Source organism: Varanus komodoensis, unplaced genomic scaffold, assembly GCF_004798865.1.
Source record: "Varanus komodoensis strain SLA01 unplaced genomic scaffold, ASM479886v1 scaffold18_3, whole genome shotgun sequence".
NCBI classification, from domain to species: Eukaryota; Metazoa; Chordata; class Lepidosauria; order Squamata; family Varanidae; genus Varanus; species Varanus komodoensis.
This window is the reverse complement of record NW_025335549.1, coordinates 9,413,578-9,428,639: the sequence shown is the minus strand read 5'-3', so window position 1 is coordinate 9,428,639 and position 15,062 is coordinate 9,413,578. Positions and strand designations below refer to the sequence as shown.

General features: G+C 48.4%; 1 protein-coding gene across 1 annotated transcript in view; it reads left to right on the top strand.

Annotated features, from left to right (window-relative positions):
• PCDH19 (protocadherin 19) overlaps positions 1-15,062 on the top strand; it is a 118,219-nt gene that overhangs the window by 56,152 nt on the left and 47,005 nt on the right. Inside the window, exon 5 of the mRNA XM_044427454.1 lies at positions 9,600-9,658. Coding sequence (XP_044283389.1) covers positions 9,600-9,658 — 59 coding nt within the window. The remainder of the gene's footprint in view (positions 1-9,599; positions 9,659-15,062) is intronic.

Sequence of the window (15,062 nt, the reverse complement as noted above, 5' to 3'; positions counted from 1 at the left end):
ATCGGCTGAGTCCCAGTCCCACACTCTTAATCACTACACCCCCTGGCTCTCGTTTCATTTTAAAAAGATTGCACAGCTCTCGGTATTATTTTTTGTTTGAATAACCATTTACAAATACGATAGGAAATAATTATATGTTTGGAATGAGCAGTGGAGAAGCATTAGTCTCCCCCTTCTTGTGGTTACAACTGAGCATTTCATGGTGATGAAGGTGATTATTATTTTTCATAAAAGATTTCTAGGAACTTTCATTTCCCCACAAAATGCATTGTTTAAATGATGCAGAGAGATATCAGAAGACCTCCCCAAAAGCCCCTCCTGAAGTGCTGAATGCAATTTGCTGTCGGTCATGCAAGTTTTTCTATACTGTGCTCTTTCTGGAATATTTCCTTCTCCTCTCCCTGCAGCCAAATGATGAGTGGCCTTTATTTATAAGCCCTTGTTGGGCATGTCCCATTTTCTCCCCTCTAGCAGGAAGACTCCCATCTGCTTGTCTTTCAAAGGCAGCACACCCAGAAGGAAGCTTTGGATTTTTCCCCTGTCCCTTCCACTCCTAGGGGACAGTTAGGCCTGTGCGTGTATGCGCACACCCATGCACACTGAGCTGCCACTGAAAACGACTGTGCACAAGCGGAAGCGGAATGGCTCAGGCAGTTGCCTGTTCATCATGCTCATTCCGTGAATGCCTGTAAGAGAACAAAGCACATGAAGGCTCTCAGTATGAGCCTTCTTTGCTTGCACGGCTCACCTCTGCTCACAGGTTGTTTACGGGCTATGTGTGCTTTTAGTGTGTGTGTGCGTGCGTGTGTGTGTGTGTGTATCCATCTGCTTTTAGATCTCTTTTTCTCAGAGCTCTTTTATGGATGGAAATGCCACAAAAGAGTCTTCAGAGCTGTGGCTCTGGGGAAGGGATGGGTTCCCCAGAGCCAGAGGGACAAGAGGCATGGCTTATTTCCAAAAATGTCAGCCCTGTTTTCAACTCTAAAGTAGTGCTATCCGCTGGTCCTTTCCCTCTTTCCTTCAGGTTCTGAAAATTCAAGATCATCTTTCGAATTGCAATTCTTTTATTTAACTCTGCTGTTGACAGGACAGTTTAACTCTAAATAGGTTTTTACCAAAGGTGGGAGGAGAAGCCTCTGCCCATGCAAAGAGTTGACTCCGTACTGGAAACTTCCCCACAGTCCCTCCCTTTCAGCAAGGCTACTGGCTCCACCCTTGGGGGCTCCCACCATGGGACTGCAAGATGGTGAGAGTGATGGAGCCCCTCCAGCTGAGCAGCTCATCTCCACCAACACCTCGTCCCTGAGTCAAGGACTGGGGCCCACATCTATTCCTTCTGCTCCTGAAATCCCTTCAGTCTCTTCCAAAACAGATCGGTGCCCATGCTCAGTCTGAGAAACCTCACAAAGCAACCTTGACGGAGCTTCAAAGGATTCAGCCCCAGCTTGCTCCTGTCCTGCCTCCCCCACTTCAGGACTGGATGGTGACTCCTTTGCACCATGGGCAACAAGAGAGAGTCTGGTCTGCTCTCTACAAGTAGCCTCTGTCCTGCCTCCTACATTTGGACACGTGAAGCCAAGACATGGGGCAAGTCTGGGTCCATTCACAGGAGCTTTGAGCATGCAGCATCACTGGGTCCCAGACTGCTTCCAAGCAGTGGCAAGTAGCATTACAGGGAGAAGGACTGACTCAACACACCGGTTTTCCATGGGCAAGAACTCTCTCTCTCTCTCTCTCTCTCTCTCTCTCTCTCTCTCTCTCTCTCTCTCTCTCTCTCTCTCTCTCATTTGGCCATCCAAAGCCATGTGTGAGAACTGGAGTGGTTCAGCCGACCCCTGACTTTACCTCTTCAGCAGAAGCAATAGCTTGAGCATGCTGGAACTCTTTAGTCCTTTGCTTTCTAGGAAAGGGATAGGCGGAAAGTAGAACGCTCCTGGGTGGCCTCCGCTAGATCCACAAAGGTTTCTGTTTCCCAGCTGCCAATGGCAGCAAATGAAAAACACTCCTTTACCCCAAATGAGGCTACTGAAATGAAGCATACTTATAGGGAAACCAGCGCCGGCCTGTGGCTGGAAGAACAGCCAACTTAGGTCTAGTACAGAGAACATATTCTTGGTCTGAGCATTTCATTAGTGCAGTGGGGTTGAAAGGGTGCAATTTCCCCCTGCTAAAAGGTCAAAATGCCTCCCCTAAGGCAGGCAGGCAGGCAGGCAGGCAGGCAGGCAGGCAGGCAGGCAGGCAGGCAGAGGTTTTAAGCTAAAATATGTGGTGTGTGTGTGTGTATGTGTGTGTGTGTGGGGGGTGTTGGCCCTGTCCCCTTTGACTTGGGCCTGCCCACCAGTGGCCTCCCTTGTGGACCCTCAAGAGCTTCTGTGGAATTTGGCCCTCAGGGTGAAATAGCCCAATACCTCTGGTGTCAGTTCAGCACCCTGGCGCTTGTGTGCCCCTCTTGTGGCAGCGAGTTCCACAAGTTGTTTTCCCCCTTCGACTGGCAAAGCTGGCTGCAGAGGTGCTGAAAAGGAAAAGCCACTGGCGGGAAGGAATGGAGGCATCACCTCTGACCGGCCGTGTCTTCCTGCAGACACTCCTGTGCAGGTGAGCGGCAAACAGTTCTGTGTTGGATCCCAACAGGTCACCCTGCTTGCTCTCTCCCCGTCGTGCCAGCACAGCCACGGCCGCTGACCTAGTTGGCTTGGCCGCAGTCCCGACAACCCGGTGTCAGAAATCAGAGGCCATGTAATTTTACAAAAAGGCATGCATGAGTTTTCCCGCTGAGACCCCAGGCGCTTTGATATTCAAAATCATCTTGCAAGCGCGAGGAGGACGGAATTGCAGGGACGGAGCGCTTTGTGCACTAAATCTCCAGCCTGACTGTACAGCAGTAATTACAAAGCGAAAGCAATAACTGAACCGTGCTGTCGGGGAGCCCAACTCCCCCCTAGCTTTCTCCAGATAACGTGTTTCTCCCTGGGAGGCTCCTGTTTTTCTTAAATTAGATATTGTGTTTGTATTTTTGAAAAAGGTCACAGTTAGCCAGCATGGTTTTAAGCTTTATTATCCTGGAACTGAAGCATAGCTTTGCTGGCACACCCTCTGCAATCCCAGTCTTGCACGTCCAGCCGCCATGATTATGCTAGCAGGAGACGCAGCCCTCTTTCCTTGTTTATTGCACCTTTAAAGATGCATATGTTTTATTGGGAGCGCTGTTTATATTTACTATAGGGAAAGATAAAAAAGTTGCTCTTGTGGAAGAGGATGGCAGAGGGCAGGTGAGTGCATAGCCCAGGGCTATGGCAAACCTGGGCAGTGTGAAAGGGACCAGGTAATGTAAGCTTATAAACAGGATTCTGGTCTGCTTGATCTGGATGCCTATATATTTTCTGAGTACAAGGTGAAATTGTGGCTTGGAACTGCACAGCCCACTGGGCGCCTCCCTTGGTGTTTTCCTTGGAGGCTCTTCTCCAGGTGCCCCTCTGAAGGCGGTTCAGGGCATGGCAGCAAGGGCGATGCCTCCCTGGTAGCTGCAGGGCCACCCCTCTGCTGGCGTGCAGTGAATTCTGTTCCTCAGGCCACAAAGCGGGCAGAGAGGCAGCCTGCCTGCTCGCCGGCCCCTGCCAGGAGAAGCTGCTGCCACGGCCGCACTCTGCCTCGCCAGCCATTTCTGTTGCCTGGGAAAGCAGCCGGCATGGCTCTCGAGGGGGTGGCCATGCCCCCAGGACCCTTTCCCAGAGCAAGGCATTGTGGGCCACAGGGGGAGCCAGGCCCTTGGACGTGGTCATCTCTCCAAAGGGCTTCACTGGCTGCTTTGGTGGTTGATGCGTCTCTTCCGGGAATTCGGCCCCCCTGCAGAGCTGGCCACTTCCGTGAGGAGGAGGTGGACAGGCGCAGCAGGCCGGGTGGAAGGGAGGCAGGTGCCTGGGGAGGGAGGAAGGGGTGGCTGCCCCCCCAGTTCTCTCTCCCCTCAGGTGGTGGGAGGGCTTGCCCAGTGCTGGGGGTGCCTCTCCACAGTTGAGGGACAGTTTTTCTCATGAGGCTCACCTTGTGCCTGCTTCCAGGCATTGGACATCGTACAATAAGTTTGTTTTAATGGGCCTTTTGAAAAAAATTGTTGATAGCATAATAACATTTTATATCTTTGCAAATGGTTTGCTATTATTGTGTGATCATATCACATTTTAGGGGTTTAATCTCTGTCATCTCCTAGAAGGCTTTAGCTGTTGGGTTGTATAAAAATGTCATAAATGAATGAACCAGCTCCCAGATGAGGACCTCCCCCCACATCCAATTCCTGGCCTGCCCAGAGAGGATGCTTGTGCAACTCAGGAGAGGGAGTCTGTTCACTGCTTTGATTCTGCTCTGTGAGGCATGCAGTACAGAATGTTGGGAAGACCTTTCCTTTTCCTTTCTAAAATCACGTTTCTAGCCCTCAAGCCTGCAAAGATGAGCTTGGAAGTGTGCAGATTATGCTGTGTGGAGTCTAAACAAAACAGCTGATGCTCAGTGGGCAGAACGTCATTATCCCTACGTCCGCCATCTCCTGTGAATAAGTCTGTCTTTCTTTCTAGACTCAGCTCTTTTTGCTTCCGTGCTCCACCATCTGGGACTGTACCTAATCCTTTCAGGGGTAGTAGCTCTTTTTGCCCGTCCTCTCTGTGCAAGCTTTTCTGCCCAACTCCCAGATGTGCTCCCCCCACCCCCATTATCTCTTTGCCTTCCTCTGACCGTGCCGTCCCCTCCTCTCCACGGGAGTGTTTGTCCAGGATCTGCTGTGAATGCTTTCCTCCTCAGCAGTCTAAATGTTTGCGAACACTCTGCTGTATCACAGCAGCGACTGTGAGGTGATGCTCACAGACCAACCGTGGTCCATTTTTAGCTCATTATATATAGGATAAAGGGACGTGCTTCTCTTTGTACCTGGTCTTGAGTGGTGGGGCTTGGGAGGATTTCTCTCTTTCTTCTTTTGGAAAGAGATCTTATTACCAATAGAAGTACAGATTCTGAGGCAGAGCAGCTGTCAAGCCTCCTTAGCCAAGACACACGGTTTCCTTGCTCAATATTCCTCAGTGCTTTGTCCAGCTCTATTTTGAACAAGCCAGACAATGCAGAATGCCTGTTGCTTCCTCTTGGGAACCATTTCCGCCGCCTAACAGACTGTGACACTAAAACTGTTCTCTTTCTTTTTGTTCTGCATTGCATACCTGTTCGTACCGGGAGCCGAAACAATGGGACTTTGAAAAGGGTGGGTGGGCAGGTGAATATGGAGCATTAAACCATCAGAGATAGTGTGAATGGAAGGGGTCTGTGCAGAGCCGCTTTTCAAGAATGCAAGGAATTCCGGGAGCTGCAGGCAAATGGCATGTCCTGCTGAAGTACTGGGGAAGGCAACAGGCATTTGTAGTGGGCATCGGGAAAAGGGCTGTTGATTTGTTCTCAGAGGCCAGCTCCCCAAAGCTAGAGGGGGCAGGGCACAGTGTTGTCCTTCTTGTGGGTCTGTAATGCCACGGATGCCATGGTTTGTGATGCCATGATGCCTTCTTGTGGGTTTGTGATGCTCAGTCCCCTTCAAGCGCAACCTGATAACCCTATCAGAGCCCAGCAATGTGGGCCAGCCATCAAGGGGCAGAAATAGGAATGTGAAGGTCCAGCAAAATGAGAAAAATGTTGGGAACGTTCCATCTGTGTGTATGTGTACACAGGGGAGGGCTTCATGCCATCCTTTCCACTGTGAATTTGGGGCATTTTAGGGAACTTTGCTGGGGGGACTGTTGTCTCTGCAAACTGGAGACATGGCAAGAGCAGCTCAGTGTAAGATGAGGCAAAGCTGTGCTCCGTGGGCAAAGCATTCAGACTGTGTGTGCAGCTGATGGGGGGGCTGAGCCGGTGGTGAGTGACAAGAATGGGGGTCTTGGTGGTAGGGTGGTTCGCTCGGCGACTCCATTGCTTCAGGGCGTGGCCGCTGTGAGAAAGGCCACGTCTATCTGGACTCTTTCAGAAAGGAATCAAAAGCAGGCACCGTCACAAAGCAGAGAGGCCTTCCAGTCAGGGCCGTCTCAACAGCATGATGGGCCCCGGGCAAAGCCGTGCACTGGGGCCCCTACGGCAACTGCAACTACTGTCAATTTTGGATGTTTTCCAATTTTCCAAGGGTTAACAGACACAGATTAGTATGGGGCCCACGGGCAAGTGCCCATCAGGCCCATGCGTTCAGGCGGCCCTGCTTCAAGCGTCGTTACAGAAAGGGGTGACCACTCCTAGAACTTGGTGTGCTGGTCTAAGCACCACAAACAGGATGTTGAGCAGCTGGAAAGGAGCAACGCAAATAACTGAGGGCAGCAGCAGCCCCTGCCATGAGAGAGCTTACACTGCTTGGGACAAAGCTTAGTAAATGAGGTGAGTAGGGGAGAGAGGAGGAAGGTGGGCACAGATAATGCATGGGGTGGACGAAGTGGGCAGGGAGACAGTTTTCCTCCTCTCCAGCCCAGCTCTGTAGCTCTGGGGCAAGTGGGTGCGCCATCAGCCCCAAGCTGTGCTCCCACTGGGATTTCTCTCTTGTCGCCTCCTCCTCTCCCTCCTTTGTATTTTTTGGAGAACAGTATTTGTAATTTCTGGCATGACAGGCAATGTCAGCCTCCATTTAAAGGATGACAAGAGCAGGATGGTAGGCATGTCATGAGTGGAGCCGGCTGGAGCCGGGGGTCAGACTAGATAGCCCAGGAAGACCCCTTCTGACTCACTCTGTTTCTATGTTTCTAAATATAGGACCCTCTGAAAAATTCATTGAAGTTCAGAACAAAATCTTCCTATAGGAGAGTCCCCAGATGCCCGAGGGGTAGATTCCCCATGGTCACAAGCACTCTACAATTACATGGGGTGATCCTGGAGGAAACAGGCCGCATGTTTAAAAGATCTTGGAGGATTGGACTTCTCTTTGCTCGGCTTTTCAGTGCCAGCTGTAATTTCAGTTGTGTTTTCTACCCAGCTAGCAATAAAGGCGCAGTCTTGCTTGCCTACAGTAAGATGGAAGAGTTTGTTTGTTCTGCAGCTGTTCAATGAGCAGGACTGGTTATTGCTTATTTCCAAAGGCTGACATCATTGATAATTTACAGTCATTGGAAAAAAATAAATCCTAAATTACCCTTTACTCTTTCAAAGCACTCATTATACTCATAATCATAGTGGCGATTTCTCTGCTTTTCCTTGCACATTGGATGGCAAAGGAAGAAACAGCTGTGGAGGGATAGGAACAAGCCATGCGTGCTGCAGTGAGCTGGCCAGCCAGCCACCTAGGCTGTAACTCAAGCTTTATTTCTGATTTTCCCAATATGTGCATCTTAGCATGAGACCCCTCCAGGGTTTCTGGGCAGAAAAATCAATCCGGCAACCAGTGAAAAGAAATCCAATTGCTTTCCACAATTAGTTTCCAATTGCTTAGTTAGTCCTTATATAGTAACCAGTTAAGAAGTTTTCCTTTGATTGTTCAACAGGAACGAACACCAAACCTCAGGAACAAGACTAGGAAGAGGGACCGTTGAGTTGGGGGTGGGCGCTTTGCACCTCCCCTCCAAGAAATGTCTCCCTGGGAAACATGGCTGCCCCCCCTAATGAGGAAGGCTGGCCATGGGCTTTCCCCATCCCACAATACTAGAATCCAGGCTCTTACATTAAAGTTGGATTCATTCTGTTGCAAAGCCTCTGCCCATATTGGGAAAAGATGGAAGCCCTCTTGAAATGCTTGTTTGTTGAAATGTCTCAGCTGCACCTGGTCTCCTGTACACACCCTGTAGCCGTCATATTTTATACACTGTTTTTCTTGTTTTCCTTTGTGTGAATAAGAAAGCCCAAGCTACTTCCAGGTGCACCGGTGTTTAATAAAGAAAATGTTCTAAAAAGCAAAGCAACAAGCAACAGCTACATCGGCACGCTCCCGTTTTAATCCCACCTCCCCAACATGGGATTTATCTGGCTTGCCATTTACATATCTGTGCAGTAAATATTTTAGAACGCTAATTATACACTAATAAGAAAACACCTTTCGAACTTTCAGTCAAATCGACACACGTAACCCGGGTCCGTCAGGGAATTAAAAAGCAATTAGTTTTTGTAGCAGAGTGCGGTCTCATTGTTTCTTCAGTGCAAATGGCTCTGTGGTCACCAGCCAAGCATCTTCTGCCAAATGTTTATGGAATGAGGGCCTAGAGATGGTGAAGGCCTTTAAGCACACCCACACATGGACACATGCACACATGGAAGGACAGGCACCCTCTGCACACGTGCACAGGATGTGAAGATAGAGTGTGAAGGGGACGGCAACAGTGCAAAGCACCCTGGGCTCCTTGGAGGAGGGTTAAGGACTACCTCCTGGAGTCCTTAATGAATCCCTGGCTCACAATTCCTGCCCCACTGGGTAGCCTTCCAAAGCAGTAGCTAAGGCAGTTGTCGGGAAAGGTGAGCAATCCAAGGCGGCTGACATAAACCCCCTTCTCCATCCTTTCTGAATTTCTTGTTCATCTCTATACTGCCGACTGGCTGAAGGCATCTGGGAGGTTTGCAGCAGTTCCTAAAATTGCGAACAACGAATGCAAATAATAAAACAGGATAGCAAACTGCAAACAACAAATGCAAATCACGAACAACAAATGCAAATAATAAAATTGTGCAAGTTTCAGGGTGCAGAATTTAAAACTATTTACATGGTGAAAAACCATTTCAGTAAAAATGCTGGACACACTGCCTACCAGACAGGGAGTGCCTATACCAGGGATGCAGGACCTCAGCACCAGGGCTGGATCTGGCCTGAGTGCGGGCTCACTCTCCCCACATCCCCTTGGGTTCCTCAGAAGGCCGGGCTTTGTTCGCTCTGCCTCCAGTGGCCTGGTGGCTTCTCAGTGTCTGCGGTTTTCCTCCACAAGAGCTTTAAGCTAAAATTGGGTTTGGCTCTTGGGGGACATTTTGGCCCTGCATCCTTCCTCTTTGGCCTTGCTCACCAGTGCAATTGGCCCTCGGGCTGAAAGAAGTGCAGCAGCCTTGGATTAAGGAGTATTTTTGGTGGGCTGGGGTGATTGGTCTCAGAATACATACCCAGGCTTAGACCCTCCCTGGTCACCGGGACCAAAGGAAAAGGGACAGGGCCATAAATACCTGCATGCCAGCAACACCAGCCTCATTTAGCTCAACGCTCTAAGAGGCCTTCTGAGCTTTGACATGGAGCAAAAACACAAAAAGGCTGGTGGTCTCATGACCCCCTGGGAAACCCCCAAGGGCTGGATTTGGGAGATCAGGCAGGCTGGATCTGGCCCATGGGTGATGGGTCAACACCCTGGAATACAGGAATTCCTTGCCACGAGAAAGTTCTGCAGGTTGACTTACTCACCCCCACCTGTACAAGTCAGCCCTTTTTCAGCTCCTGGCTTTTTGGAGAGGAAGTCTCCCCAGGCCATGTGGGGAGGGCGGTGCATGCCCCGCAGGGGTACTGGGGGTGGTAAGGCAGCCTCGCTCCAAGTTGCGGCTGATCCTCTGTCTTCATCCCAGCTTTGCTGGCTGTTCCAAATTGCTGATGAGTCACGTATGTAACTATCTCTATTTTCTTCCTTTCCTTTCAGACTGAAAACTACTCATTTGATTCCAACTATGTGAACAGCAGGGCTCATTTAATAAAAAGGTACGTGGGGGGACTGTGTGAAGGGCGGGGGAAAGTTGAACGCTCCACTTTTAAACAAATTCATATTGTTTAACTTTTCCCATCCTTCTATTATATTCTACCTCGTTATTGTATTGTATGTGAAATCTCTCCATTCTATTTGGGGAGAGGGAGAGAGAGAGAGAGAGAAACAAATGGCATTTGCATCTTATTAAAATCCCACTAAATGTTAGCTTTTAGGGGGGTTTTTAATGCTCCCCCCTCCCATGAATGTGCCTCATTCATGCAGGGAAGGAGTCTGGAGTAAAGACGAGCCCTGTTACCCTGACAACTTAAAAATGCATAGAGTTTATTCTGTTTCATTGCACAAGAATAAAATGATAGATGTGGATGAAGAACTGAGTTCCCTGCCATGTAAAGAGAAAAAAAGAGCTCATACAGGGGTAGGTGATGGGCCTGGATACTTTTTCCTGCTTCCTGCTATTTAAAAAAATAGTTCGAGTGACAAAAAAATAAAAAAAAACGTGTTGCAGTTTTTTCCCATCCACTGTCCTCTCTCCTCACCCTTGTTATTAAAATAGATCTGTCTGTGGCCCAATTTCATTCATGCATAAATTAGGAAATGAATTTGGTCTCCAGAGAATGTGTTGATATTAATTACTACATTTTAGTAACACTTTGTAGTGGACAAAAATGTGTTCTAAATTTTGTTGTTTTCAGCCTTGGTCCAACCTTGAGGCATAGGCCAGAAGTACAAGAGCCAGGAATCAAACCAGTAAATATGTGGGCTTGGTCCTGATTCTTTAGTGGCCCATATGTCTTGTGATGATGGAGGGTCTTGGGATTTCTAAAAGCAGAGGTGGGGGGACTCCCAACTCCTATCAGCCCCATTCAACATGGTCAGTGGTCAGGGATGACATGAACTCCAGTTCAGAAACATCTGGAAATGCCATGCGTACTTTCACCCTTGAGTTAAGACACAAACCGATGTGTGTATAGACAGAATAAAGGCTTACAACTCACAGCAAGGTCCAAGGTGTGGTAGCCCAATTTTGTGTCTAAGCATGCATAGGATTGCCACCTTTAGGGATGACCAAATTAATGTTAGAGTGAAGGAAACAGACAACATTCATCACACCAGCCTGTTTTTAAAGGCCTGAAAATACCACATTTTTCTCTCGACCTGAAAGGGGCTGTTTTATGCAGGTGAGTAATTTAATGACTTGTGTGGTAAAATAGCATCACACTCATGCAACAATCTTGTCACACTTTAGAAGTTCTTTCCTTCCAGTCCTTTTTAATGCTGCATGAACTCCGATTTTCTTAAATACATCAAAGTTTTAATTATAATCCGGGCTAACTGGAAGCACTTTCCTTTTAATTTATCAAAATATTTTTACACTGATTTGTTCTAACTGATGAATCAGATAAACCCTGTAGCCTTAATTACAATTCCCATTCCATATACTTAATTGTTGGTGGCAGGCGTGGGGGCGCTCACTCAGCGTTGGGGTCCTGTTCTGAGCTTTGTGCTTGTGTTAGCTTGCCTCAATCAGTGCTCCCAGGAGGACGTAACTCCTGGCACACATGGCCCTTGGATTTTGTTCCAGGCTTTGGAAGATCTGACCATATCCTTGCCTAAAAAAGCCTGCTTTTGTTAGAGGGGGAAAAGGTGTATGGCTCTTGCAAAATGCTTTTTTCGAGGCCGTGAGGGGAAGATGCTTGACTGCACCATGCATAAGATTTATCCACGATCATGTAACTGCTGGTAGAGAAAATTGTTACTGGTGATGGTTACTCTTTGCTAATCTATGTGCCCTTTCAAAGCTGAAACCTCTCTGTGTCTGCTATTCTGCCCAAAGTGCAACTCTTCAACTTAAGAGGGAAGCATCCTCTGCCCAGGGCTGCCTCTGAAAAGTGTGTGGAAACTTCAGCTGGTCCAGAACACTTTGGGGTCAGTTTCAGGGAGCACGTGATTCCCCTGTGGGCACGATTCTTAGTGTTTGTTATGACCTATAATGTCCAGTATGGTTTGGGACCAAGTTGTTTGAAAGGCTGTATTGATTTAAAGTGCCTATTGATTCATTATTTTAGCTATTCCATGCCTATACCACTCATGAGCTGAGTTTGCAGGACGAAGGTTAAATTGTAAAATATAATAGTACAGTAAAGCATAACACAGTACAGGGGATTTAAAACAGAACAGAACAAAAAGAGAATAGTAGAAATTAAGGCAAAAGAAAAGAAAGAAAGTGGTGGAAAGATCTAGAAATGGACAGTCTTTTCAAAACTGAAGAGCCAGAAGCTTTGGAATTTTTTTTTTAAGCCCCTCACCTGGCTCTGAAAAGCCATTCCACAATTGGCACGACACCGCTGAAAAGACCTGCTGTAGGTCGTCCCCCGACTCACTGTTTTTGGTGGAGGGACCTTCTAATAGTTCAGTCTGGAGGGGTGTGCAAAGATCCTTAAGGGCACGATCCTATACATGCTGAGACAGAACATGTCCGCCAGCCCCCGACAGTTCTCAGAAGCGCTGCTGGCTGCGGCAGACTAGGGGCGGCAGGCTTTTCTCCCACTGCACATGCCCGAGTTGTGCTATAAACACCAACTGCGCTGCAAATAAAAAATAAGGACAATATGAGGAAGGGAGGAGGGACCCAAAGAGGAGAGCAAAAGGAGTGTGCATGGCATTGGAAAATGAAAACAGCAGGAACTAATAATAATAGCAATGAAATGGAAATAAAAATACACAATAGAGCAGGGAGTCTGTTGGGGCATGGTCCTCTGGGGATGCCTCTGAACATGGAGTGGAGGATGGAAGGAATGGAGAGGCTGAGTGGTGTTTTGGGATGGGAGGGCAGGAGGCAGAGGCATGGCTAGGTTACCTTGTAACTTGGCAGGGCTGATCTTGTCCCCTTCCTGCCCTTTTCTGGGATCTCCCTTGTGATTCCTAAGAAGCAGCTGCCACAGTGCTTTCTGCACCAGCTGTGATGGGAGAGAGGTGGTATTACTCTTCCTCCCACCTTTCCATACTTGGAAGTAGGTATGTCGAGCTATATATAGCTTTTGAACACAATTGAACAAGACAGCAGGACCATGGACGTACAAAGTAACTGGATGTCAGGGCTAAAGCCAGTAGGATGATATCATTATGTGTTAATCCAGCACTAGTGCAAAAGCACAAATATATTGTTTCATTTGATATTTAAGTCATTCACTGGATTCAGACAACATGATCAAGCATACTCAGGAGTTGAGTATGGGCTGAGTAGGGGTTATCATTTGAAATGCAGGTGACCATATTGTCTGAACACAGCTGAAATGGCAAACCCTGGTGAACAATCTCCAGGACTTATGTTTCAACAGCAAACCATGATTCAATAACAACCCACACTCAACACATACTCAAACCATAACTATGGGTTATTGAACCCAGTCAGTTATTCTCTGAGAACAGTTACCTTATAGTTAAAGCATTATTGCTGTTATCGTGAGCTGCTCACATTGATGGAGCTGGTAGGCTTGGTGTGTGCATTGCTGTCTCTGACCGTACAAGAAATAAGGTTGTCCTGGAAGTCTAGTGATGGCTGTGATGGATATTTAGAGCTCCATTGTCTCTCTTTTTCTGAAGAAGAATCCATGCCACAATGTTTTCCAGAGTGTTTTATCCAGAATGACACTAGAGTTGAGCTTGGTGGAATCTAAGATGTCTCAGACCTCTGCCTCTTCTTGGTGCCTGCAGATGTGTGGGCCGGTGCCCAAGGAGCCACACACTTAGTGGAGGGTTGGTACTTCCATGGTAGAGCATATGCTTTGCATATGTAAGCTCAGACTTGATCCCAAGTAGCTTCAGGGTGTTCAAGATTGCAGATGGCAGGGATGGGGAAGTGAATTTAATCTACCCTGTAGAGGCTGCTGTCAATCAAAGTATTTAGCCAGATGGTTTGGTATGCCTGGCTCCATAAGAGGTGGTTCCATAGGCTTTGCATGCTGATAACAAATTTAGACACTGGTATCATTGATGATGAGGATCATAGGTAACTTGGCCGAGTAGGACCTGCCTGCAGAGCCATGGCAAAGCAGGGAGGATAAAGTTGGATCAAGAGCTCAATGCTTGGCATAGTTGGACATCTGCCATGTGCCCAACCTCAGCCAGGGGCCCAGGAACAAGAGCCCCTTGGACTTGTTCCTCCACCACTGCAATGTGGTCGCTTGCCCGCCTCTCATTCTGGCTGGGACAGTGGTGGTGGCGGTGGAGCCCCAGGAGCCCCAGGAGATGCCACGGCCTAGAAGCTCCCTGACTCTCAGCTTGTCAAGTAACATGTGGTGCCAAGGATGAGAAAGAGGATGAGGAGCCAGAGCAGCTGGGGACAATGAATGTGAGAAAGAAAACTCACTGAGGGAGGGGCCCATTGGCAGCATCCTTCCTAAAAGCATTCCAAAACCTGGAGCTGACACTGGAGGTTGACCAGTTTGGAAAAGTGTGATTTCTGCCATAACTTTGCACGGCAGAGCTTAACATCTGTATTCTTTAATTAATCTGTTTCGTCTTTCTGGATTGATTTCTCCCCCGCCATCTGCCGTGTACGCACGCTGGCTAAATCCCTGGTTTAAAGGCCTTCTGCAAAGATGCCTTTATTTTAAAAGGCCGTGTTTGAAGGTGTTTCAGTCCTAATGTGTGTGACTCCCGCCTTCTCTTACACGCTGTTTATGGGTTCAGCAGGACATCCCATGGTAGGTGGTCCACTTGGTTTCCATGGAAACCTGGAAAGGGTTTTTGCAAAGGGATGTATATGCGTGAATCCCCGTGGCTTCAACATGTGAGCCATTTCCAAGGCCGAGGTGCCGTGGAAGCGAATGGGCCACTCCTCAGGGAGAATAGCTGGTTGCTGCAGTGCAGTGTGATCGAGCTGGGAGAGGGGTTCCCATCCATGTTGGAGGATGAAGGTGGAGCCTGGGGAAAGTTCAGTCACAACCGTGCCAGCACAGGACACTCAAAGGGCCAGTTGGAACCTTGCCGGGACTCTCAGCTAGCTGAGAACTGTACCGATGCTTAGCCAGCCAGCGGTTGCGCTCTTTCATGGTGCTTACTGAGGTAGCGCATGTGCCCACCACCACCTCTGGCACTTCCTCAATTGCCCTGTGAAAGGGGGCGCTTGTTCCTATGAGCAAATGGCCGTATGTTACATTTATTCACCAGTAATAAGCCTTTATAGACATGGATCATGGGCCAGTGTATCTCATATGCCCTGTAAGTGCTTCCAATAGCAGAGGGAACTCTGAAGCTATAAAAGTGGCATGGCCAAGCTCGGGTCCTCATGAGTGCAGCAGCTCCGAGTGCCGCTCAGCTCTCGCCGTTCAGCCATAGCAGGCAGGTCCTGTGGGCACATGCAGCCAAGAATGACAAAGAGGCATTGTCAGCATC